This window comes from Notothenia coriiceps, unplaced genomic scaffold (genome assembly GCF_000735185.1).
Source record: "Notothenia coriiceps isolate Sejong01 unplaced genomic scaffold, NC01 NC01_scaffold00012147, whole genome shotgun sequence".
Lineage (NCBI taxonomy): Eukaryota > Metazoa > Chordata > Actinopteri > Perciformes > Nototheniidae > Notothenia > Notothenia coriiceps.
In genome coordinates this window covers 252,704-277,127 of record NW_011344848.1, presented here as the reverse complement: position 1 = coordinate 277,127, position 24,424 = coordinate 252,704, and the positions used below count along the sequence as shown (strand labels likewise).

General features: G+C 38.4%; 1 protein-coding gene across 1 annotated transcript; it reads right to left on the bottom strand.

Annotated features, from left to right (window-relative positions):
* Positions 1-575: 575 nt before the first annotated feature.
* On the bottom strand, positions 576-23,664 carry col21a1 (collagen, type XXI, alpha 1). The gene is made up of 29 exons (XM_010773187.1): positions 23,419-23,664; positions 18,335-18,462; positions 17,574-18,134; positions 17,242-17,407; positions 16,934-17,162; positions 15,584-15,754; positions 13,973-14,050; positions 12,958-13,038; positions 11,748-11,810; positions 11,309-11,362; positions 11,166-11,219; positions 11,004-11,057; positions 8,671-8,724; positions 8,530-8,583; positions 8,396-8,449; positions 7,990-8,043; positions 6,686-6,730; positions 6,539-6,592; positions 6,391-6,444; positions 5,341-5,394; positions 5,111-5,182; positions 4,639-4,674; positions 3,968-4,012; positions 3,067-3,099; positions 2,830-2,976; positions 2,680-2,734; positions 2,406-2,597; positions 2,250-2,327; positions 576-2,157 (listed from the first exon to the last, which is right to left on the bottom strand). The coding sequence occupies exons 2-29, from the start codon at positions 18,429-18,431 to the stop codon at positions 1,970-1,972; spliced, it is 2,877 nt and encodes a 958-aa protein (XP_010771489.1). The 5' UTR covers positions 18,432-18,462; positions 23,419-23,664; the 3' UTR covers positions 576-1,969.
* Between the last annotated feature and the right edge of the window lie 760 nt (positions 23,665-24,424).

The window sequence follows — 24,424 nt, the reverse complement described above, 5'->3', positions numbered from 1 at the left end:
CACTCATGCTCTTACTCGCATTTTTCTTTTCTTTTTTCTTTCTCCCCCTGAGAGAAAGTGCACTGGGGCTGGTTGCCCTCTGAGTCCATCCCACACTCAACTTTTGTTTTTGCATCCACCTCTAGCGGCAGCAATAAAACTTCAGCCCGGTCCCATGATGAATGTGGCGGCTCAGGAGTGTAAAAGGAGACACTTGAAATCCGAGAGCCCGTCTTAACGAGTGAAAGAATAATGACAGAGCCTTTTAATCACCTCAACTTATTGAAGTCCCGTGTTTATGGGACAGCACTGCAACTGCATTCTCCACCAACAATAAGGATCCTGTTTTGTATTTCTGTGTGGCTTTAAACATTATCTCCTAGGATGCTGTTCATTATTATTTTTATTAAAAGCACAAACAAACACGTAGGCCAGCTTGTATTTTGTTTCACTTCAAATTATACATCATTTCCATATAGGAAAACATCAGCTTTGACATAAAAATAAACACAGAGGTTAATACTGCAAATCAGTATTAAGAGCATTAGACTCTCCGCAGACTAAACTAATTTAAATCTCTGTAATTATAAAAAAAAAAAACACCCCAAACAGTAGTATGGAAAGAAAAGTTAATTTAACGCAAAGAGCATATAGCCTAGCTCTGACATTCTCAGAGGAGAACTAAGTAAACAGCATGTTGAAGGAAGTATGCTGGGATAATTAAAAACATAAATACTCAGAGGTTTCCATGTGATGGGTGGCTGCTGTCCAAAATGAAAAAAAGGAAGCCCCCTTCTTAGCTAGAGTAAAACTCCTGAATATGCTGGGATGTTACCACATAGCTCCACCTAGTGTTCAAAGCACTTCAATTAATATTCCTGAAGTCTCTAACGCACACATGCCGCCCACAGAAGCTTTCTAGCTGCACGTATTCAAGTTTCCAGTGCCCTGTCCTTAGATGAGAGCCAATGTGATGGACCTCTTTTTTTGTTCCACTCATCTACTTGTTTGAGGCTGTAGTTAAAATGGAACATCCAGTCGAAACACCCCCATAAAGCTGAAAACAAAATAAGAACCAAACTATGTTCAAAAATCATTATGATGTTTTACTTCTAGACAAAGAAGTTCATACAAAATCACCATAACACAAAATAATACAATTACAAACGCTTTTTAAGACATGTCAGTGTAGAAATACACAGTTACGTCTCTTTTTATAAATAACAATAAAATACCTGCTACAGTAATGTAAGGTAAGCTTCAGAAACATAAAGGACAACAAATTTCAACGTAAAATGTTGGCTTGATCTGTGGCGATGAAATGTTTTACTTCCTAAATGGAATAAAATGACATTTAAATGAGTGATATGGGGAAAAGTATGCATTCATCTCGGGTGATACACAATATTAACTGTTGTAAAATGTTTTCATAAAGGCTGAAGTGCTTAACAGTCACACTGAATGCTTTAGCAACACAGGTAGCTCACACTCAGCTACAGGAAATCACAGTCTTGAAACATGCCAATTACACATCATTTATGGTCAATTCATTCACTGAACATGGAATTTATAGATCATAGAGGTTGTGTGGTTTTTTAACAGAAGATGTATGTGGTATGTGTGGTAAAAATGTAGAGAACAACATACAATGAAGCAACACTAGGGGGCAATATGGGAAATGCACCAAGCACACTGCTTAGAGACAGATTCAGTCAGACATGAAGTGGACGGTGGTCAGATGAGAGGTTTTAGATGGAGCCCATTATTAATTATCTTAACACCAAAAAAAGTATCTTGAAATACATGGGAATAATAAAGCCAGAAAATATGATAAGATCTAGTTATTTTTGACTGTCTTGAGATCACAGAAAAGGTGTTAGCAGAGGTCCGTTTTGTTTCCGTGATAGAGAAACCGTAATCATGAGATCTTCCTGAGAATGACTGTTCTACATCAGCTGGAGACTGTCGCCTGCAGTGACGCTGCATCACGTCAATAGTTTGGCCCTTTGCCGTAAGGATTCCGCCTCATCATGCTACCATAGCACATGGATGGATCACACACCCCAGGCTGACCGGGGATGCCAAGATTACCACTTTTGCCCTCTGCTCCGTTCAGACCAGGAGATCCAGTCTCACCCGGAGTACCTGGCTTACCGTACCCATGGGGACCCATTGGACCTGTAAAATAAAAAAATACTAAGCTATTATCAGTTCAACAAAACAGTACACAGCGGTAAAAAAAATAGCGAATAATCAGCCACAGGATTTACCTGGAGGCCCTGGTGGCCCTTGGTCTCCATTGGTGGTTCGACCCGGGCTCCCTTTCTCACCCTTATAACCTTGTTCTCCTGCAAACAGAAGTGAACCTGTTTAAGCATCCTGCAAAAAAGCTCTAATCGCACTGTAGACTTTGGCACTGGTTGTACCTTTCAGCCCATTAAGACCAGGGCGCCCTGGCCGACCAGGGTGGCCTGGCTGTCCCCTGGAGCCACTAAGACCAGAAGGACCCCGGAGTCCCTGGAGCCCAGTTGGCCCTGGAGGACCAGGAGATCCAGGCCGGCTTTGACATCTTGTACAGCTACTCTGCTGCTTGCTCACCATTAATATAGGCAGCTCAGCTATGATTGACAATGAAAACAAAAATATTTATGACATGTGATGAAACACAGCAATATGTCATCTGTCAATGATTATACTCACACTGAAGGATCTCTCTGCAGATTTGCCGAATGTGATTGTCCGACATTTGACTTGCCTTGAGTATTGATCAGACCATTACATTATGTTAGTCATAATCAGATAAAACATCAGAATAAAATACACATTGGAGAGTAAAGTTAGCACACATACAGGTCTTCCTTCAGGTCCTGGTGGGCCAGCTGGACCACTGTCCCCTGGCAGCCCTCTGGTGCCGGGTAGGCCCGACTGGCCTGATTGTCCAGGCCGTCCCACATGACCTTCTTGACCTCTCTGCCCAGCATCTCCTGTTGTCCCTTTCTGGCAAAAATACCACCCCAGGGTTGGCAATACTAACAATAATTCAGTTTGGATGGAGGTACAGTTAATAAAGCAATCAGCCCAACATACCTCTCCTTTAAGTCCCATTGAACCAGTGGAGCCCTGTCAATGAAAGTATTCGTTAATTAAAACATAGAAAACATTCAAGAGAGCACAAGGCTGGACAATTTTTATTTTATTTATAATAACAGAAACTCAGATTATAGTTTAAAAAAAAGACATTCAATGATCATTGGTAACATCTTGTGAATTTTTGGAGAAAGCCTAAATCTTGGAAATACAATGGTTTAAATGTGTAGCATGTCAGACTTATGACCACTGAGTATGTGTCAAGCCATTGTAGCCCTACCTGTAGGCTTAATGGCATCACATTGTGTGGTATCACATGGTGTACCAATGTCATCCAAATGCAGTTACAGTTTCACCTGCATGTGCTCGCAATTATGTGAATTTATTTAAAATAGGCCATGATTTAAATAATTTGACAACAATAAATTGTGGAAAAGAGTCATTACAAATGAGGAGTGGTGAAAAAAGATATTGTTAATGTCCTGTCCTTTATATCCTGTATTGATAGATTAGATTTGTTTTGAACCAACTCCTTATTCATTATTTTCCCAACAAAAAATAAGGCTGCTTAGCCACATGGTTGGGGAGTAATGAGTTAAGATTTAAAGTGCTTGCCCTAAACATGGCCACATGGTGGCACTATCCACATATAAAACGTAGTCACAGTTTTGAACTTTCCTCCTCAGACAGAGACAAGATTCATGGTCCATTCTTGAGGCCAATTTTTTATATATCGTTCAAGTTAATCTTAATTTGCACCAAATGAAAATAAAATAATTTAAAGAACAAATTCATTCAAATTTCCTATAAAATAGGGTAATTTTATAATACATTTTCACACTAGTTTGGTCCATTTGTTAAACGTTTTTGTAACACAACAAAGCTGATTGAAGAAACTCACGGGTTCCCCTGGCCGACCCTGCTCTCCTTTTCCACCGGTAATTCCCTGGTGAGAAAACCATTAGACCAACGTGATGATACCATCTATAATCAGTGTTTCAAGCACAAGCCTGAACTGTGTGCAGCTTATGGTTTTGTAGACGGTATAGAAGGTAAACATATCAATTCAAAACATAATTGATGTAAAATATGTACTATTTATGGGTAATAATGTCTTTTGAATGAAACACATTATTGCCCAGTAGACATAAATATGATTACACTTCCCTGTTGCACCCTCAAGGTGATATAGGTGTCATTACAACAAAGAATCCAGTTTATCTTAATGTAGAAAAAACATGCTGAAAGTCAAAACAGAATGGCAAACGTTCTTTCAAACATCCAAAAAACATATTGCTTTCCCAAACCATAATAAATATGTGAAAAGAAAGACTATATTTACACTAGTTTATAAACACTCATGTAATAGAATATGTTCCTCCACTAATAGAGGGATGCTTATTATAGACAATTATTTGATAAATTCCTCACTGTGATTGTAATGCACTGACATCCTTTTCCAAAACCCAATAGTGATAAAGTGAATTACTATTTAGATTAGCATTACATAGATCAACATGATCATAGTGCGATCTGCTTGGGTGACTAATCTGAATATATCTTGAATCTTACCGCCTGTCCTCTGTTGCCTGCACTTCCTCTTTGACCCTGAAAAAATAAAAGGACATGGATATTTTATACTACGTTTTCTGGAAGAGTTAACAGTGAAATACAGTCAACATTACAATATGTCACCACAATAATTCCATATAGTTCATTACACAATACTTCTCACATCTGGCTTATATTTTATACAAATATAAAAAGATTATTACAATTCTGGGTTGAAAACTAACTGTGAGGCTGATATGGAATGTGAGTTATTACAGCTGAAATCTGTGGCAAACTGATGCTTATAATTGAATATCAGTCAAATATACTGCAGGTTTGACCAGACTGGGTTAACCCAGACCAGTAAACATTTACTTTACAAATTATGAATCGTCTTTGTCATAAATGATGTACCTAAAAAAAGGTTTCAACAGGATTAATAAGGATAGACGACGGTGTCACAACACTCACAGAAAAAAGTATGTAAAAATACCTTGCTGCCCGTGAGGCCTGGCATTCCGGGGTGCCCCAGCTGCCCTGCTCTCCCCAGTTCTCCTGCGCTCCCCTGTAGCAGTGTGACATTTAACACCAATCATTAAAAATAACAACACCTTTATTTATAAACTGCAGGACATAAAACTTTGATTCAATAAATGATGACAGTATTTTAAAGCAGACATAAAGCCAACTGGTTCATGTTACATTATTTAAATGAAAACATACCACAGGCCCTGGTGTTCCTTGTATACCTGGACTTCCACTTTCACCATTATTCCCCTAGATTAAAACATAAACATGTCTTTATGTTACAGAAATACAATGTAAGAACATCCAAAACACATAAATTCACTGACTGGACTGCTGTTGTTTTTGTCATTATTCATCATCATTGATGCATGTTTTACTTTCACAATGCTTTGGTGAGTTGCAGTCTGACGTTCAATTATGTCTAAGCGTGTGCTTTCTTTTCCAGTTGAACAAGCCTCTGTAATTGCAGTCTGAATCTCTGCCATAAAATCAAAGTATTGCCTGGCTGTCCATAAACTAGCTTTTCACTTATGTGCCATTTACCAATACACATTGGCTTTTTAAACCCGGATCAGCTAATGAAAAGTGATTAGGAGACAGAGCGCCCAGACCAGACAGGCCCAGACAGGCTCAGACTGCTTACATTTCCACAAAAATTCCACTGACGAAAGCAGTAAGACCGGATCATCGCTTAATTTAGCTCTGCCGGTGTGGCCAAGAGATCGTTGCTTGTGCTAAAGTGTATTTCAAAAAAATATAGACCAAACAAAACATGCAATGCTGCTAACCCAACTTCTTTATATGCATTTCAACCAACTAGGCTCCAAAGATTTAGATTTTTCCTAGTGATGCTATCCACTGCTTTTGTGGCTTGGGATTTTATGTCATATAATGCTACACTTAACCATATTTTTTGGCAGCTGTTTAACTATACTATATTGGGCTTGGACTCAACTAAAATCATGACATATCCCGGCATGCAGCTATGGTTCTTAATGCCAGCTGGCGTGGATTGATCTGCAGCATTGTCTTTTCTTGGCGCTCATAGCCCCAAGGATGCAGAGGGGGATAAACTACTCAATATATTTAGTGTACAGTTAATCCATTTTAAATACTTTTTTGAATGGTTTTGATGACTGTCGGAGGGATGAAAGTCAGTGATTGTTCATTGTGGCTTTGCTTCACTCAAAGTAAAGCTGTCTGAAAGACCTCAAAGGGGATTTTCTAACAAGTATACATGATTACCTTAGGTCCAATTGATCCTTTTAAACCAGGTGCACCAGGTAAACCCATTTCACCCTACAGGAGAGGAGAGAATAGCTTTGGTAACTTTCAGATTCAATATTAACTCTTTGGTGTACACAAGAGTAGTCCAAAAAGATGTTTAACTTACAGGAGGTCCATTAGATCCGCTGAAGCCCCTGGATCCAAGCAAACCAGCTTCCCCCTTCAATGAAAATTATAGTCAAACATGAGAAGAGAGAGAATGCAAAACAATTTGTTTATCTTATTTCCGCATACATTAGGTACAGGAACTCACCTTTTGTCCATTTAAGCCTGCATTTCCTGGCAATCCAGGCATACCCTGGTAGCAATAAAACACATTAGGCTACTGTATCGCATATCAATATATTCAAGATTTAAAAAAATATGTCTCAGAATCTGAAATGATACTAAAAACGGTACTGTTTCTAGTTCATTCTTTTTCATAGTAATATAATTGCTTTCATGTGTCAGTAAAAATTGTTAAAGCACTATTTCAAAGCTTACGACCTTAAGATATAAATCTAATGCAAATAAACTGTCCATATGTTTTATTTGCTGATAAATGCAATAATATAAAAAGTAGTTGCTCTTGCCTGTAGGGGAAAAAAAGGAATGGGGATCTAAATGTAGAATTGAATTGTTTAATACAATAAAAATTGATGTGTTTCACAACATGCAACAGAGCTACCCTGGGAAGTTTTGTGTTTTGACATTATTTTCCTCTGAGATAAATGCTTGCAGATGCTTAGAGGTTGCCTCAGACTGAAGTTTGAGTAACATATGTTCTTAGTCAATACATTTGACAGGCAGGCGGGGAGACAGAAATGTACTGTGAGCCACCCAGACACTAGAACTATAGGTGAGGAAATCCCCGTCTTGGGGCCACACTTTAGCGCTAACTTCATCTTGTTTTAACTTGAGTAGCTACACTGCTAATCCTGTCTCCATGGATACATTATGACTCTATTGTTCGGGTAAGGAGAAAAGGCTACAGGCTTGCGGAGCAAGTGACTCATCTTTTGTGGACCCAACACAAACTTTTGGATAACACTAATAGTCATGATCAGTGGGGAAGCTGCCCGGTTGAAACACTTTCTTCCTAAAACAGATTTAGAGCATTCCCTCGCTGAGTTACTTTTTCTGCCTTACTTTATAGCTGGAGCCCCCTTGTTGCATAACAGGGTTATCCTGGGATGAACTACAGGGGAAATACCCCCTAATTTACTGGCTGTCAGGGGTATTCTCTATACTGCTGACAGTATTTTAACACAAAGCGGTTCTACAATAATGCATGTTATGCATTCAAATCTGCATGATCCATAAAATCAGGTCTTCTACGGTATTTGCCTTTTTTAATCTTCCGTAAATGAGAGTATCATTTTATGTCAGCTTCAATTAGTAAACCTTGATGTAATCACCACGTACATAAAACTCCCCTCTTCCTTCCGTCTTTTTAATCTGACAATTACTTCATATTTCATACAATTTTCATTCAAAACCTACATTTCCTCAAGTCAGAGCCAAGATTGATCAGCTCAAACCAATAACAAATGTGCACCATTTTTTTTTACAACTCACTGGATGGCCTTCACTTCCATCAACACCAGGTATCCCACCAGTTCCAGCTTCTCCCTTAAAACAAAAAAGCAAAAACATTATAAATGCATAACATTCTAATCAAATTTAGTAGTAACACACCCTTAATTTGAAACATCACAAACATCATTCGCTCATATTTGTACATGTTGGATTCATTAAATAGGCATCAATCTAAACTTTGATGTGTACACAAGTCAAATGGGGTTGGGAAAAGATGAGGGAGACACCAGGACTGTATGACTTAATTTCCATGGTTGCCAAACATCCACAATACAACACAACAGCAAAGTCTTTTCATGTGCAGCTTAGCCAAACTCATGCCTCCATTATTCTCATAATCCCTTAATGAGCTTTTTAACATTATTCAATTGCAAAACAGGCAGACCTTTTGACCATGTCTCCCTGGAAATCCGCCCTTTCCATTTCTTCCAGGTAGACCCTGAAACCAGAGAAAACAAATGTACAAGACTATAGCGGTACATGAGCTTTAGATTCAATTTTGAATTGTTTTATACATACAGGTTCTCCTAGAAAACCTGGCGGCCCAGGAGGTCCCGAACTTCCCTTTTCTCCCTGGAAACATCATGGCATCAAGTTGATTTATATTCTTATATTTCTTATGTAATTTGTATTAGCCATTAGAATTGGTGGAACCCTTACCAGTTGCCCAGTTTTTCCAGGTAACCCTGCAATTCCTGTTAATCCTATTGAACCCTGGAAAACAGTCAAAAGATTTGGCAAGAATATTAAACAAAATCATCCATGTTTCTAAGAAAGATAGTTACACTGTACCGCTTGGGAAATAAGCACGTCATAGACCCATTGTGAAGTAGTCACAATTATGCAGTCATTATACAACGTTAGTCAGCAGTGGTTTTGTTTTTCTGGGATAGACACTGAATTTAGCAACTACTTGGCCTAGAACTTGGGGGAATGACAAGTTAAACTGCATCAGGCATTGTTAAGATTGCACTGGCCGACCTAAAACTAGACGTGAGGAACGTGTCTGTTGAATGGTCCCAGACCTTGGGAGGATCCCTCTCTGCAATTTCACATTTTCTCTAGAAAGGACAGCACTTGGAAACAAAGTGCGAGATAGCATCATTTATTTTCAGATTTTGCTTTCCATCAACCAAAAATATTTTAATTGACTCGAGGAATCAATGACTGTACAGCATTAAACCAAATGACGTATTTATCACTGGTTTGATCGATTTGTTTCTTTCTTTTGAAAAAAAATTTGTATACAGTATGAAAATACGTTTTAGTCAAACGTTTCCACAGTTACTTTCTTTAAGTTTGAGCTGGGTTCAACTTTCGGTTTACAAACAGGAAGCGGTAACATGACAAAGGATTTATGCCTTTGTGCAGTAAAGGCACCATCATGGAAGCCAACTGGTAGTGCTTGAATTGTCTTTATGCCGCGTTAAGTGTGGGATTGAGTTGGCAGCACTTTGTTTGATGCTATGGAGCATTAAACATGGGCAGCTGCTAGCATAGGTAGTGTAAGCAATGGCTGGTATGTTTTAATCTTGGGTGTGCAGCAAATATGCAAGTAAGAGCTTTCACATACTCCCAACGGTCAACTGTGAGTTTCTTAATAGGAACGCAGATTTCAGGAAAAAAAAGATTGTAGTTACATTGTTGATGACCTACAGAGAACATTAGCAAAGACTAGATGGAGACAACCTAAGCATTGTTCCTTCTAAGGTCATGAACGACTGTGGTAAAGAACAAGTAACACAAATATAGCCATTACTTTGGCTAAGTGGCAAACACTTCTTCTACCTCTTGTGTCCATAAATGATGTGCTTCTGACTTAAGTTAGCAAACATCTCATGTTTCTGTTTTCGATATCATTTGCCAGGAAAATTAGATGACACCATTGGGTGGCCTTCAAATGTGGGAACAATTTGGTAAGGTAGATGTAAATACCGGTAGGTTTAAATCCAAAGAAAATATACCTTACAACCCACATAACTATAATATGTTTGTGATTTGTAGACCCTCTTTGACCAGATCTTTTTTTTTACTTTGCCATGAAAGAAGTGATGGAAATTCACTGGCAGTCCACCCCCTCTAGGTCCTCACCTCTTTCATGATGCCATAACACTAAGGAAATATCCAATTATGAGATTTTTGAAAAGCACTTCGGCAGAACATTAAACATAATGATAGTTAAATCCTACAGGAAGCAGGGGAAAAGATATAGTAAATCCTACTGACATTAGGTAATGCAGAGCTCTGTATTTTATTTGTGTTGCCAAAAACCAAAGTATTTTACCTAATCAAAGAAAGTTGAGAAGACAGTCAAGGCACTATTAAACACTTAATGTGATGCATCCTGGACCTGTGAGTAACACTCAAACAATGGCGCAGATGTTACGGGAGGATTCGCTCCAGGTGCAGACAGCTGAGACCATTTTCAAAATGACATTTACTGCTTGACTTGTTGTCCACTTCATCCAACTGGCAGGAACCTCCTGTGGTCACACTGATTACAAGGTAGGATGATTTCAAAGAGAGGATATAGAGAGGATGCATTACCCAAGTCAAAATACCATTATTGGCAAAACGTTAACAGCTATCAAAGCAATACAAAAAATACATAAAGCTGTGGAACTGTCCGGTTTATGCTCCAGTCTGCCGTGGCTGTTGTTGAGGCCTTCAATGGTAAAATGCTGGATTATTTATGCACTGCTTGCCTTTGTTTTACTCTCCCGGAGAATATGGTTTTATATTTCTAACATATGGTCTCTACCGTGATTGATGTGACGTTGTTCAAACGATTCAAGTTAATGTGTCTAGCAGGGATATCCTGTCAATCCTATATTTGATCTCATAAAAAAAGACAAGTTACCTTGCTGATTTAATCTATATTTGTATTTTACTTGTTTTTTCAACGGATATCTTTTTTAAACCCAAAAATACAGTATATTGAACAACATATGTATAGCGTATTATTGAGTACCAAGAATACTGATCATCCCCACCTTCTTTCCTTGTTGTCCAGGCAGTCCTTGTAATCCAGACACACCTCTCTCCCCCTAACAAAACAGAGTTAGGTTATACAATTGTTGTTGGTTGTCAAATATTGTGCAACAGATTAATTCCAAAAATCTATTGGGCCACAATGTGATGTTTGACCTTCCTACCGAAACACCTGGCCTTCCTTGCTCGCCTTTGTACCCATCTGACCCACGAGCACCCTGAGCGGAGTAACCAAAAACAAAGTAAACCAGCTTTAAATACTGTACTCTGGATGCTGAATTTAATGTTCGGGCAAGTTTTTCATTACCTCTACTCCTGTTGGACCTGGTAGCCCTGGACTTCCTCTAATCCCGGGGATACCCTTCAAACAAAAAAAGAAGAGTGATACTCACAATTGGTTAAACATTTGAACCCCCTTAACTGTGTGTATTCTATGCTGCAGGGCAGGTTTTTGATCATGCTCTAGAACATGTGGTTCACTTTTGGATGGTTTTCATCACACAAAATCACTGCTGTGCTTCCTCCAGTGGTATAATCAGACATGTTTTCTATTTACCCATTGGAAGAATAACTATATTTACGTATGGAGCGGTTTTAACCATATAGGATTAACGAGCAGACACTGTCAGGATTTAATGACTTAATTGGTATGGGTATTTTCTCCGATGCTGATGTGGATGCCGCTATGATTGTGTTTTTGGCGGTTATGATCTGTATGTTTGTATATTGAACTATGTAGTACTCACAGGCTTACCATCAGCACCAGCAGGTCCAGGCTGACCAGCTTTGCCAGAGTTTCCTTGTTCCCCCTAAAGAAAGTGGAATGAGGTCATTTTCATCGTGCAATCTTAAAGCAGCAAAATGGATCCATTTTTAAACATATCTGGTAACAATATGCCTTCTCTGGCACAGATTGTCGATTTCATTTATAATTTTTGAACAAAGCTGAGTTGTTTTCATCTAATGTAAGATGGTCTTGAACACATTGTGGGTCATAAGGAACATCTGCAAGCCTGCCATGGTCTCAGCATTTTGGATCTATTAGTAAATGTAGTAAAACCTGGATGTGACACTATAAACACAAACATGCCTGAAACCATGTAGGTTTTATTAACAAAGAGTCTTGTTGCTGAGGTAATATCTCTCTAGGGTCTGTGTGTAAAGTTTTTTATGACTGCCATTATTTGGTTGATACACCGCGATCAATAAAGGGAAACAAGTAGGTTTTATACCCCATTTGAGTAATTTTCCATTCAAACCAGTGTTTATCCCAAGCAAAGGCCTGGTCTGCTTCAAGCAAACAGCACATTAGGTTCTTACAAGGCTAACCATAACTTCGTCACAATGGCTAGCCGCAATTTGCCTTACTTTAGAAAAGAGGCTATTATGTGTGTCCATAATTTGTATTTTTCAGCAGGTAACTGTGTATTTAGGAGATAAAAGTGCCAAAACTCCCCAAACCGCACAGTTTCTGGCACCCAGGAAATCTATGTTTACAGGCTGTAATGACTGTAGTTACATTTGATCTACTGTGTTGGAAAAATGTAACCTCACGGGTTCATCACGTAGACTTATCAGACACAGAGAGCAGCATTTAGACATCAGCACACATTCCCTCAAAGCTGAGCTGTGATGAAGAGAAGGTTTGTGCGCTGTTTTTTTAACAAAAGCCATCTTTTCTCCTTTATCTCCTAAAATCACCCGCCATAAACCATAACTGTTAAAGATGATATGATTTCAACAGAAAACAGTTTCAGTAAACATTTAACCAACTGTATGAACACTGAGGACAAAGGGCTCTGTGCTAAACCAAGAACAGACTGTCTCTGCATGCCTTTCTGCAGGCTAATTTTGCTTGTAATCTGGTTTTCAGTGTAGCAGCACAGTATGTGCTGCATTTGCAAAAATACAAAGAATGACAAATATTATAAAAAGAACAATGTCTTTTCAAAAGACCTTTATTCCTGGTGTTCCAGGGGATCCAGGAGGACAAACACAAGGTTCCTGAGTTGGTTCAGATTCATCGGGAGTGTAGCACTGCAATGAACAAAGACCAGGTATTGTGCGCACATACAGAAATATATATATTAGAGGTTAAATTATGAGTATAATAATATACTGTATAGCCTTGTGTTTTGGACTATTGGTTCATGATTTAGAAAATGAGCGACCTGTTAATTCATGTTCAAATATTTGTGTTGGTCACAAAATCCAATACTGAAACTTGAAGCCATTATTTCGTTCAAATAAAAATAATATATTTACTATATTACAAACAAATGTCCCTAACTTGCCGTGTTCAACACACTGCATCTACATTTTAGGTCTCTGCTTACATTTTCATAGTTTAATCTCACTCAAAAAAATACTTCCTGATATCAGGCAATTTCTAACCTACATCAAAAGGAAATTGATGAATTAATTACATTTTAAATAAGCCATTCAAAAGCACACAGAGAGAAGAAAGAAGCTGTGTTATACTTGGCAAGCATTGTTATTTCAGGCTACTCTTTTCTCTTTTGATATTTTTATCTCACATCATCACAGTAAAAGCAGGAATTTGGCGCTGGCTCTTTGGTTGTAGCAATTTCAACTACAGCATAATAAAAGGCCAATGCTTCACAAACATAGTTAGAGCCAGCAGACATTAAAAAAAAAGCACTGAGTGCAAAATGTTTGAAACTGATCCATGTATCTTCTTCCAACAAATGATTATGCATCAACAGATGTGACTTAAATTGATATGCTGAGTGTACACTTCCACTACACAATACTACAGTACACTGCTGCTGAGAAACATTAAGCAAGAAAATAATTTCATGACATGCAGTTTGAGATGTGCAGTGAAATGAAGTGCTTCGAAACAGAAGCAGATGTAGTTGGACAAGATGCGAAGTAGGTGAGAATAAGTCATCTTTGTGGCTTTTGGACCGAAGCACATGTTCAGTGCCAAGCAGACTCTTGTACTTACGACACCCGGTATTTCACATGCAGTCTCGCGGACATTCTGCTCTGGGTCACAGTAGATGCGAAGTTTCTGGAGTTCAAACTAAACAACATTTGAACAAAGAAAAAACTCTTGTTAAAAATAACCTCAGCTGTGGGAAACTCCAAACAAGCTGACAAACCAAACATCAGGGTCATTTTGCAATGTTAGGTGCTTTGCTACTAATGAATTGAAATTGCTATTATACAACTGTTAAATTGCCCTCGTTGGGCAATGAGCAGCTACATGTTGCCAAACCTCCCTCAGTGTTGGAAGCATTCTAAAGCGACGTTACACTTTTCTTCCATTATTTGGTATTTTGTCGATGATGGGGTGAAACTGCTCCAGAATGTCCCGTACGATGTTTCACTTCAGCAATCCATTCAAGACGAAAGATAATCCCCACATATGATTTATATTATTTTTGACCTCATGAAAACATTAGTATGACTGCATGTTTGGGTGGCATTAATCAATGTAGAACAATATCGTTTTGTTAACAATAACAGTGTCTTGTATTTAGGTTTAAACATGATAAGAAGGTCTGCTGTGGTCTGTGGTTTATGATAATGTAATGTTGTTTATAAAATAGCATTGGGGTACTTTCAGATGTCCAATTATAAAGAAATATGTTTCCAATTATAAGTGTATTTATCCGAAAGTGATACTCACACAAGGACATCCACTGACTGTTGAATGAATTCAAACTATGTGATCCTTCTAACAATGGATCCGTACACACAATAACATTTACCGCCAAGCTGCGGCTTACACTATCCACAGCTTTAATGATGTGACAACATACTGAGAAATTTAAAAGTCATAAATGAATAATGTTATTTGTATTTTTTCTGCACAGACCGTATCCTATTATTCCTTATGGGAAGTAATCCTTTAGTAGGATGTAAGTTATTTTATCATATTTATCTATAAGAATATAGAGCCAGTTTTACCAAGGATTTTATTTTGAAAATAGAAGGAAGAAAAGGGGGCTGCATTATTTACATGATTTTATATGTATTTTTTTCCATATACCATCATAGTGGCCAACAATGCTGTGAATTGATAAACCATCCTAAATGCTCACATACTATGTGCTTGAAGCAGTTTAAATAGTCAACTTGTTTTATCATAATAACACGCAAAATAAGTATTGTGCAAAACACAGCTACTCTTCTTTTCCATATTATTATCAGTACATTAAATGTTATGTTATTAAATTATCACACTACATAACATTCTGCAGAGCTAATTACAACACAGCACGATTATGATTCATTGCGCCATTTTACGTAGCAAAATGTGCCAATTGAGACCTATAAAACAAAGATTAATAGGAACTTGTGGAGAAAAAGGCACATTTTCGCCAAAGATTTATTGTCCACAGAGTTAAACATGTGTCTCAGGAGTCTGCAATAAACGGTGTGTTGTTGTTGTTTTGAACATATACAATATCCGGGCTGGGTTTGCAGAACTATTCATTTAACCATCTCTCCCTCTTTCTATTGTCCAGTAAACAAACCACTAGATTACATTTCTGGCAACAAACATGTATTTGATTAAAAAAAAAAGGATTTTTGATGCTTTTGAACTTACCGGCACTGTTGTTTCCTTGCTGACATATTTTCCGACTTGTGTTTTTCCATTGATGAAAATACCAACAGGGGGCTCCAAGGTTTGGGTATCAATTACCAGGTCATCGACATAAAGAGTGACATCCTCCTCGGTGACCAGCAGACGCAGCTGGTGCCAGTTCTCATCAAACAGCTGTTTTTGTCAAAGAAAAAGAGAAAGAAAAATTCATTAATTAAAATGGTACGGGCTGTCAGTCTGCTGATAAAGACATACAGTACGAGAAACATGTTGCCCCCTGGAGGGTGAGTGTTCACTGCTGTTATTGTTGTCAAGAGCAAACCAATTGTTAATTATTGTTTAAATCAACAAAGTTCAAATTCATTTGTTGATTTGTTAAAAACCTGAACATGGTTTTGAAGATTTATTTCGAAATATTGTGGCATTTCAAACCTTCTGCGAGAACAGGCTCTTACTAAATACTACTATAAAATATCTACCATGCAATGTAGGCATACTCATTTGGTAACATTTTATATTGTTTTATATGTTCTGAATAAACTGAAGGGGGGATAGTTGATTGACTGGCGTTACTTTTCCAAGGACAAGGACAATCCTACTTTTGTAAAGGTTGAATACATTTCTGAAGCTCAGGTTTATGTAACCTTGTGGATGTGTGAATTGGACGATTTCCAATTATAAAATACAAGTATTGTGTTTGAAAGAAATGTTTAAACCTTAGCAGTGCAGTGATTTAAAATGGTTTACTGTGCCTCTCAGAGTATTCAAATATTAAAGCGAAGAATACCCTTTGAGTACTGTTGATAACTCTGATTCTTGAACAAGTAACAAGCATTTATACTCAGAATTAATAGCATAAATGTATTATTCAGGCTCTTAGGGCCATTTTCCAGCAATTCATATTTACTTTCAGAAGAATTTTGGGACTATCAAGAGTAAGATTACAATAACAATATTCAAAATAGAAGCAGTATAGGCCGAGACATCCTTAATTAACTACTTTAGTCCCAATAAAAAAGGCTGGATCCGAAGTTTCCAATAGTGCAACTCAGTTTATACCATCGTTTGCCCCCTATTTTTGGTCAAGACCTAGATGTTATTATCACAACCACAAAAGACTGTGTTGTAATCTCTTTGTAGAGCAAATTGTTCATAAAGTGTAAAAGCAGTGAAGTGCCTGGAGAACTGTTACTTCAAACAACTTGTACTCAACACTGCACTTTCTCCCGTCTATAGCAATAAACCAGCCCTGTGTGAAAACGATTGTTGAGAAAATCCATGTCCAGACAAACAAACAGACATATTATCCTTTCATTCTACCAAAGTCTCAAATAAATAAAAGTTTTCCCATACCCTTTCTGTTTGATGTGAAAATGTCACTGTTTGAATTCCACTGGGTGCTTCACTGGTTGTGGTGAACATGACTGTGAACTGAACTCCATTTAAAGTCACCGCCATCTGAGGTTTCCCATCACGCGTCTGTATCCTCCACACATCCCATTCCTCCATGGCCACCGCTCCTGTATACCTCAGTGTGGCCACAAAAACGTATGACGGAGGCAGGCCATCGGGAAAAAGGGTCCTGGTGGACCAAATATAAAAGTCAATCAACTTGGGAATACATTGGTGAAGATGAAAAATAATAACAGCAAGCTGATTACCGTGTAGCTTCACTCAAGTCGACGCGAGATGTCACTTGATAGGCGTTGGTGCCTGAATATGCCCCTTTAGTCTTCTTGGCTTTTTTAGCCAAATTTAAATGTAACAGAATATCAAAACCCTTCTCTTCACGAGAGTCCGTGGGGATTTTGGCTGGACAAACAGTCTCTGCAACAAACAAAGAGTGAAATAAGGACGAGTCGAGAATAAGTTAGATATGGAGGAATTATGTATTCGGAGGTAAATTCATAGCAATGATACTGTCATAAGAGTAATATTTTACCTTATAATATTTGACATGTTTAGCTATAGACAATGAACTGCAGCTGCTTACCTTCACAGAGTTTTTGTCGAATGATCTGTATGATCCTGGAAATACCTTTGTAGTCCTCAACCGAGAAGACATATTTTGCATATGGCTTGTTTGCAATGTCGTTCAACTCGGCCGCTTCTGTCTCTGTCCCAACACCGATTGCAAACAGAATGACTCCTTTTTTCCTCGCTGCCTCTGCTGCCTTCAAAACCTCATCTTGAGACTTCCCATCTGTGAGAACAACAGCAATCCTGGAAATACCTGAAGGGCCACGCTCAGACAGGCCGAACACTTTGTCTGTAGCAAACTTAATGGCCGTCCCAGTCCTTGTGTTTCCCCCCATGTAATCAATGGACTCCATCGCTTTGATGAGGTCTTTGCTGGAGAAATGCTTCCCCAGAGGTATTTCTATGAGGGGGTTATCGCTGTACTGGACAACTCCAACCTGGGTAAACTTCTGTCCAATGTTGAAGCTGGATGTTATGTTGACGAGCCAATGCTTAATTAGTTCAAAATTGACATCTTCTACACTCCAAGAGCCGTCTAGAATAAAGACCAAATCACATGGTGCGGTCCTACAACCTGAAGCAGACAGGAAATAAACAATCAACTTAAACACGTTTTTTTTCTCCAACAAATCCAATTTAGTTAGGTGAAATACATGAAATAAAATGCAATTACTGTACATCAAATGACCTTTGCCAGATGTATGCATTCGATTTTTAATGTAAGGACAACAAGCAAAACAAAGTGTGAGAAAATGAAGACAGAAGCACTCTTACTTCTTATGTCTTCATCTTGAGCTGCACTAAACAAATGGAGAAGCATGAAGCACAGGCATCTTAAGACACAATGCATGGATGTCGCTTTGTAACCCATTATGCAGCAGTACCAAGTTCCAATTGTGCACCTACAGGGAAAGGGAAACACATGCTTTGTATTGCAGGTAAAAAGGAAAAAGGACAATGCAAGCATTTGTGACATGTGTTCTCTGTGTAAGTCTTGCCTTGACAGAAGTAAATTCATATTGTTTTTCCATTATTGAGTTGTTTGGCTGCCATTTAATGTGGCTTGTCCACTCTAACCAGACTTTAACCACAATACTATTCCACTATACCTGCACTGCCAACCATCAAATAAGTAATAATAAAGGGTGTGTGATTCCTTAAAATGATGATTCAATTAAAGCAATAAAGGATTCAAACATATTGCACATGTGAAAAGCAGCAATTGTGCATTTGTACATATATTCATTTTAATGTGATTCATTATTTTTGGTTAGGTAGCATTAATTAATTGGACAGATCGTTATTAACATGTGTCATCAACTGGGCTGTCTACAGTAGCTATCTCCTGGAAACACATTACTGAAGAGGCCAATTCACATCTTTATATGACATGTAGAAAAAACACTTAATTTAGAAACAATGGCTACCAGACGGGAACATTTTGGAGAAAAGATGCTTAGCAATAATTTCAGTGATTATAAGGACTCATGGTTTACTCAGACAAATGTGTCTAATTATTTCTTAATCTTTAATTTGTTGGCCACTTGGGGGCAGTAAAACAACATTGACATATAATCACCTTGTAAAGTTGAAATTGCAAAATGTTTGGTAAGCATATCCGGCCGACGACATAAGTATTTATTTTGTATTTAGGTAATTATGTACATAATGAATTGTTGTCAATTTTTTACTCTCTTTTAGCTCTGTTTTCAATTTCTACTAATGACTGAGATACTTATCTGGCTCATTAGCTGATATATACTTCATTATATATTTACAAGCTAGTGCTAACTTTGTCTATGTGCTGATAAGTGCTGGGCTGCTATACAGTGGGTTGGTCAAAGCTCCAAAAATAGCTGCAGTCAGATGTCATTGAGGCTATCAAGTGCAAATCACCTGTGTTTACTTTCCCCTAATTAACTCATGTCCTACCTCCCACTGCTGTCACAGAAACTTCTGTACTACCCACAAATCCCTAATTCACTCACTTGTACCACAAACCTCCGTGTGGCACACTCCATCTTTCCAGTCTTGCTGCACAGCCTTAGTACACCTAAGCATTTTCCCTTTCAAGCCTCATCCACCACATCCTCACATGGCACTGTCAGCTCTAGTACATAAACAAGTCTCTGAACCTCTGACCACAACTACCCTTAAACCATTGCTCACTGTTTCCTGTGGTATCATCAGCTGTTTCCTCAAATCTGCGGCTTCTGCCAATCTCTTCCCGCCTCGGCTCAAATACAACACGCCTGCCCAGAAAGTCTTCTCTCCCACACTTTTCCTTCCTCACGGATAAAACCAATTATAATACTAAATATTACCTTTGAGATGATGAAGTAATTTTAGCCAGTTTCCGTCTTGTGCTGCTAAGAAACTCACAGTAGTGTCATTCTGGGAGTATGATTATTTTACACATGGCAAAATGTTTCAAAATATTAGCAAGTCGGAACAAGGAAACTGATATTTTGGGAAGTAAAACAATTTTGACATGATTAATCTTTTTTGGTTTGCCTCCATGCTTTCAACTCCCTCCAGCTGTTTTGTATTTATCCACCGTGTTAGTTCTACTAAAACAGCCTCCCTTGTGATGTTTTGCCCGACAGCCATTCTTCACCTGCATGATTGACTCAATCAATAATGATTTCACAGCATGTGCTCAGCCCTAAAGGTTTCCCATCCTACTCCCGCACAGCAACATCTCTCCTGTACGACTGACTGCAGACTGTTGAAAGGCCAATCCTTAACCTGAGGCACTCAAAACAAAGGCGCTGATGTCCCAATATAACCTCTTAGTGCTGAGAGTGTCAGATTAGATGATGGTTTCTTGACACCCCTCATATAAATGGTAACTGATCTACAGTATCTATCTAGCATGGTCTAACAGGATAATAAGTCATTTTAAGTGTTTCTTTATCTAGCATCACTGGCAGCACAGAACAAATACTTTGTTCAGAACAAATGATTTGTTCTATACTGGTTTTGAATAGACCGTGTAGCTAATATAATTTGATTAAGGTTTTTGGTTGTGGGTATTTTTGCGAAAATGTGGTATCTATATCCATATTGTACTAATTCATGTCTCCGGGACCTTGGAGATCCCCTGACTGTACATGTATCACCATCAACAGTTCAAAATGTCTATTTGTCCATTACTTTGGCAAAGCTAACTACATTCTCACCAGCCTCAACTATTCTTTGTGTTTGATGATAATTTAGCATGCTTATATACCAAACTAACATGGTGAACATCGTCAACATTACCCCTGCTAACCAGTAGCATGTTGACCTTGTTATTGTAGGCATATTAGCATGCTGACGTCAGCATGTAATCCAAATCTAGCATGGCTGTTAATGTTTGATGTTTGATCGCATAACAACAGGGCCATTTGAACAAATTGCAACTTTTATGGTGACTGCAGTCTTGGATATGCTTTTGCGCCACAAACTCAGAAGTGGAAAACGAATCCCGCAATGTCAAGGCAAGAGCAACACAAGACAGAATGCAGTGCTTTATCATCGTCTCATGTCAAATACAAAACAGTGGCATGTTAAATATGTTCTATTTACTGCATTTCGCAAGTTCATTTCAGTACCAGGTGAACACTTATATTATTGATGGTGCTGCAAACAACATGTAGCATTATAGTGGAGTATAATGATGGTTATGTTCATGCTCACATAATTAGTGATGAAATGGGATATTAAGAACCACGTAAAACAATGAAAAGAGCTGTGTTTACATTGTGCATGTGAGCAGAGGGTAGACATTTAATCATGCCTATTTATTTGGCTGCTTTTTCAAATGATCTTTTACAGTATTTTCCAACACGTGAAAGGAAGAAACTGCTGACATCCTAAAAGGAGGCAGTTACAAATGAGGACCAGATCGGCTGCATACAGTAGAAGAAGCAGGACTTGTGGAAGGAATTTGATGGGAAGGAATAGATCCTACACCTACAGCTTCTATTTCTGAATGTGACACATGAAGGTCAACAATAGAGTGGTTAGGACATAACCCCTTGGCCTACAAAATGTTTTATTACTGCACAGCCAACGAGGTCACACTCTTTAACATGACTGCATTTTTCCACCATGTAAACTCAGTGTTTAAATAACACAGTTCAAGAAGGCGTAAAGCTGCAATAGTTGTGCAAGCCATTTTCTTCAGAATTCTCCTCTCTAGAGAGTTGGAGGAGGTTGTTGGAAAACCCCCTCATTGGCAGGGTCCAGTCGGGATGACTTTCCCCTCGAGTGACTTTCCCCAAACGCAGTGTTTCTACACCTCTGCTCAAGCCACATGGAATTAGTTTACACCATCAGACGGTGAAATTCCGGCTGTGGACTGTGACCAAACACATGTATTCATGATGAAGGGGAAGCAACCTTCATCCAGGAATGAAAACGCAACATTACACGTGCTGTGCTATAATGCTAAAGTAGGGATGCATGCATAATGTAGCAGAAATAACAGGTGCACTTGTGGTGCAGGTTAGTACCAAACTCCATTGATATCTAACGTTAATGGGGCAGCACAGACACTTTGTAACTCCTTTTGGGACTGAATGGCAGAACTGAAACACACGTACAGTATAAATATTGAACAAAACAAAAAGTCTGAAGGCTATAAATATAACTACCATAAATTCATTTAGAGTTGTACCATTTGTTTGTTGGAATAATTTGCCAAGATTTATGTGAGACTGCTGTTCAGGAAGCTGTTAAACTAAATATCTTTCCCATTACACCATGATAACATTTCACTTGTTCAGACTGGGCAACACTGAGTCATCAGACAGATTGTAAAGACAGTATTAGACCAAATATTTAGTTCGTAACAGTGTATACTTCCCTTCAAAATGACATTTTTACATTCACCAGGAACCAAAATAAACAAGTTATGGGGCACAGATAGAACATCATTTTTCAATTTGTTTGCTTGCTCCACTTTATGTTACGCAACAACATATTTTAACTCCACTTGAACTGTTGGAAGCTAAACTTATCTCCTGTAAATTTGGCTAAAAGGAAATGGTTCCATTCCAGAAAAAACAACTGCTGTTCCTGCTGAATGGTTGCCAAAATCAGCAGGATTTATCACTGCCAAGTTTTTTAAGCAACAAGGGAAAGCCAAGCCCTATCTGTTGTTCTCCGTGGAAATCTTTTCAACTAATTCAAATCGTTAAATAATGTCCAAACAGATCAATAATGTCTTGTAAAACATGTGCTAATGGGGGTCTTATCCCTGTGTTCACTTAGAGATGCTTTCAAAATTATTTCTAATCACAAAATACATATTATTGTTGTCCATATACATGCAAGTGTCACATCTGTAAAAAACATTATGAGTACAGTAAATGCAATGGCGTGGTGCACTATGCAGTATGCCTGCCCAGATTCTAGGAATATGAAAGAAAAATCTATTTTACGAGAAGTGAAATGGCCAGGACATTTTTTCGAGCTGATTCCATTCATTCTTTGCATGACAGTAGAACAAACAAGGGACTGATAACTGAGCTTAATGTCTTCAATATGCAACTGTAGCAGCACAGACTCTGAAGGACACTAAAGTAAAAGTTGAAACAGTGCAAAAACTGTAACTAATCTGAACACATCAAAACACATGCAGCACTGTACACTGAAATAAAAACACTATAGTAAGCCCAATAAGTTCTCTCAAATGATTAAAAAAACGGACTCATTAGATTCTAATATTCTAATATCTTTTGATGAAATAAAAATTGCAGGTGCATGTTTGTGCATGAAAACAACACCAACACTTTTAATGCCATACATAATTTCTAAAATTCAGAAATAGGTTGCCTCAGAAAAGTAAAACAATGTAAGCAAAAAGTTACCAGTTAGTGTCCAAGCCTTGTGTGAAATCCTGTTAATCCTCAAATTGAGTGCCAGTGATCAATACTGCTCAGAACCCTGGGTTTACAGAAAGTGAATTAGGGGAGCAGTGCACATGTTTCTCTGCTGAATGAAAGCCTGCCCTCTCCAGCAGCTCTCTCTGTCTACTCTGTTTCTGTCCTTCTTCCTCTCCACCGCCCCCCCTCCACCTTCTCTCCGGACTTTTACTGGCCTACAGCCACCTTCAATTACCATGGGTGGAAAGAGAAGCAGATAAGGAGAGCATGAAATAGCAAAGCAGACAGGCCATCCCTGAAAGTCCAAAAGGAAAATAATAGTAATGAGCACAGCCTCCTTCCAAGTGTTGAGGGTTTGGATCGTTTGGGGGTTGCTAGGGGCATTTCCAGAGAACATGGAGTTTTCTGGCTGTGGGACAAGCCAACAAGTTTTAGTACACTGAGACACATACTGTATACTGCACTGCTCACGGTACCTCCAGCAGGACTTAAAGGGCTCTGCAATGCATAACTCCTGTTTCATTTGCACTTCATCACCCAAATGGACTGCAGATTATTTTCTAACAAGTCAGCAATGAACTAGGTGTGAAGAGCTACTGCAGTGCTGTTTCTGCACGAACAGCTGGAAGTGTTTAGAAATATGGAGCTGAGTCTGCTATCTGTAGAGCAGGCAGATCTCAGTTTGATCCTCTCTAACAAGTTTGGTCATGTTTGTGCTCAGTGGCAGCCTGCTCTGCGTCAACTCAGAATAACCTCAGTGTTTGCAGTATCACTCAAAGGCTCTGGAAAGCCTAGTATAGTGCTGAACATGGTCTGTACAGCACTATTTATTCAGGCTGTATTGCACAATGCAGCATGATTACATCTTTTATTGAAGCCACTTGGTTGGACAACACGTTTCAACCGATACATAATTCATTCTTTTTGTGTCATTGTTATGGGAGCACACTATTTCAATACAATTTTGAGGTACTTGTACTTTCCTTTTGAT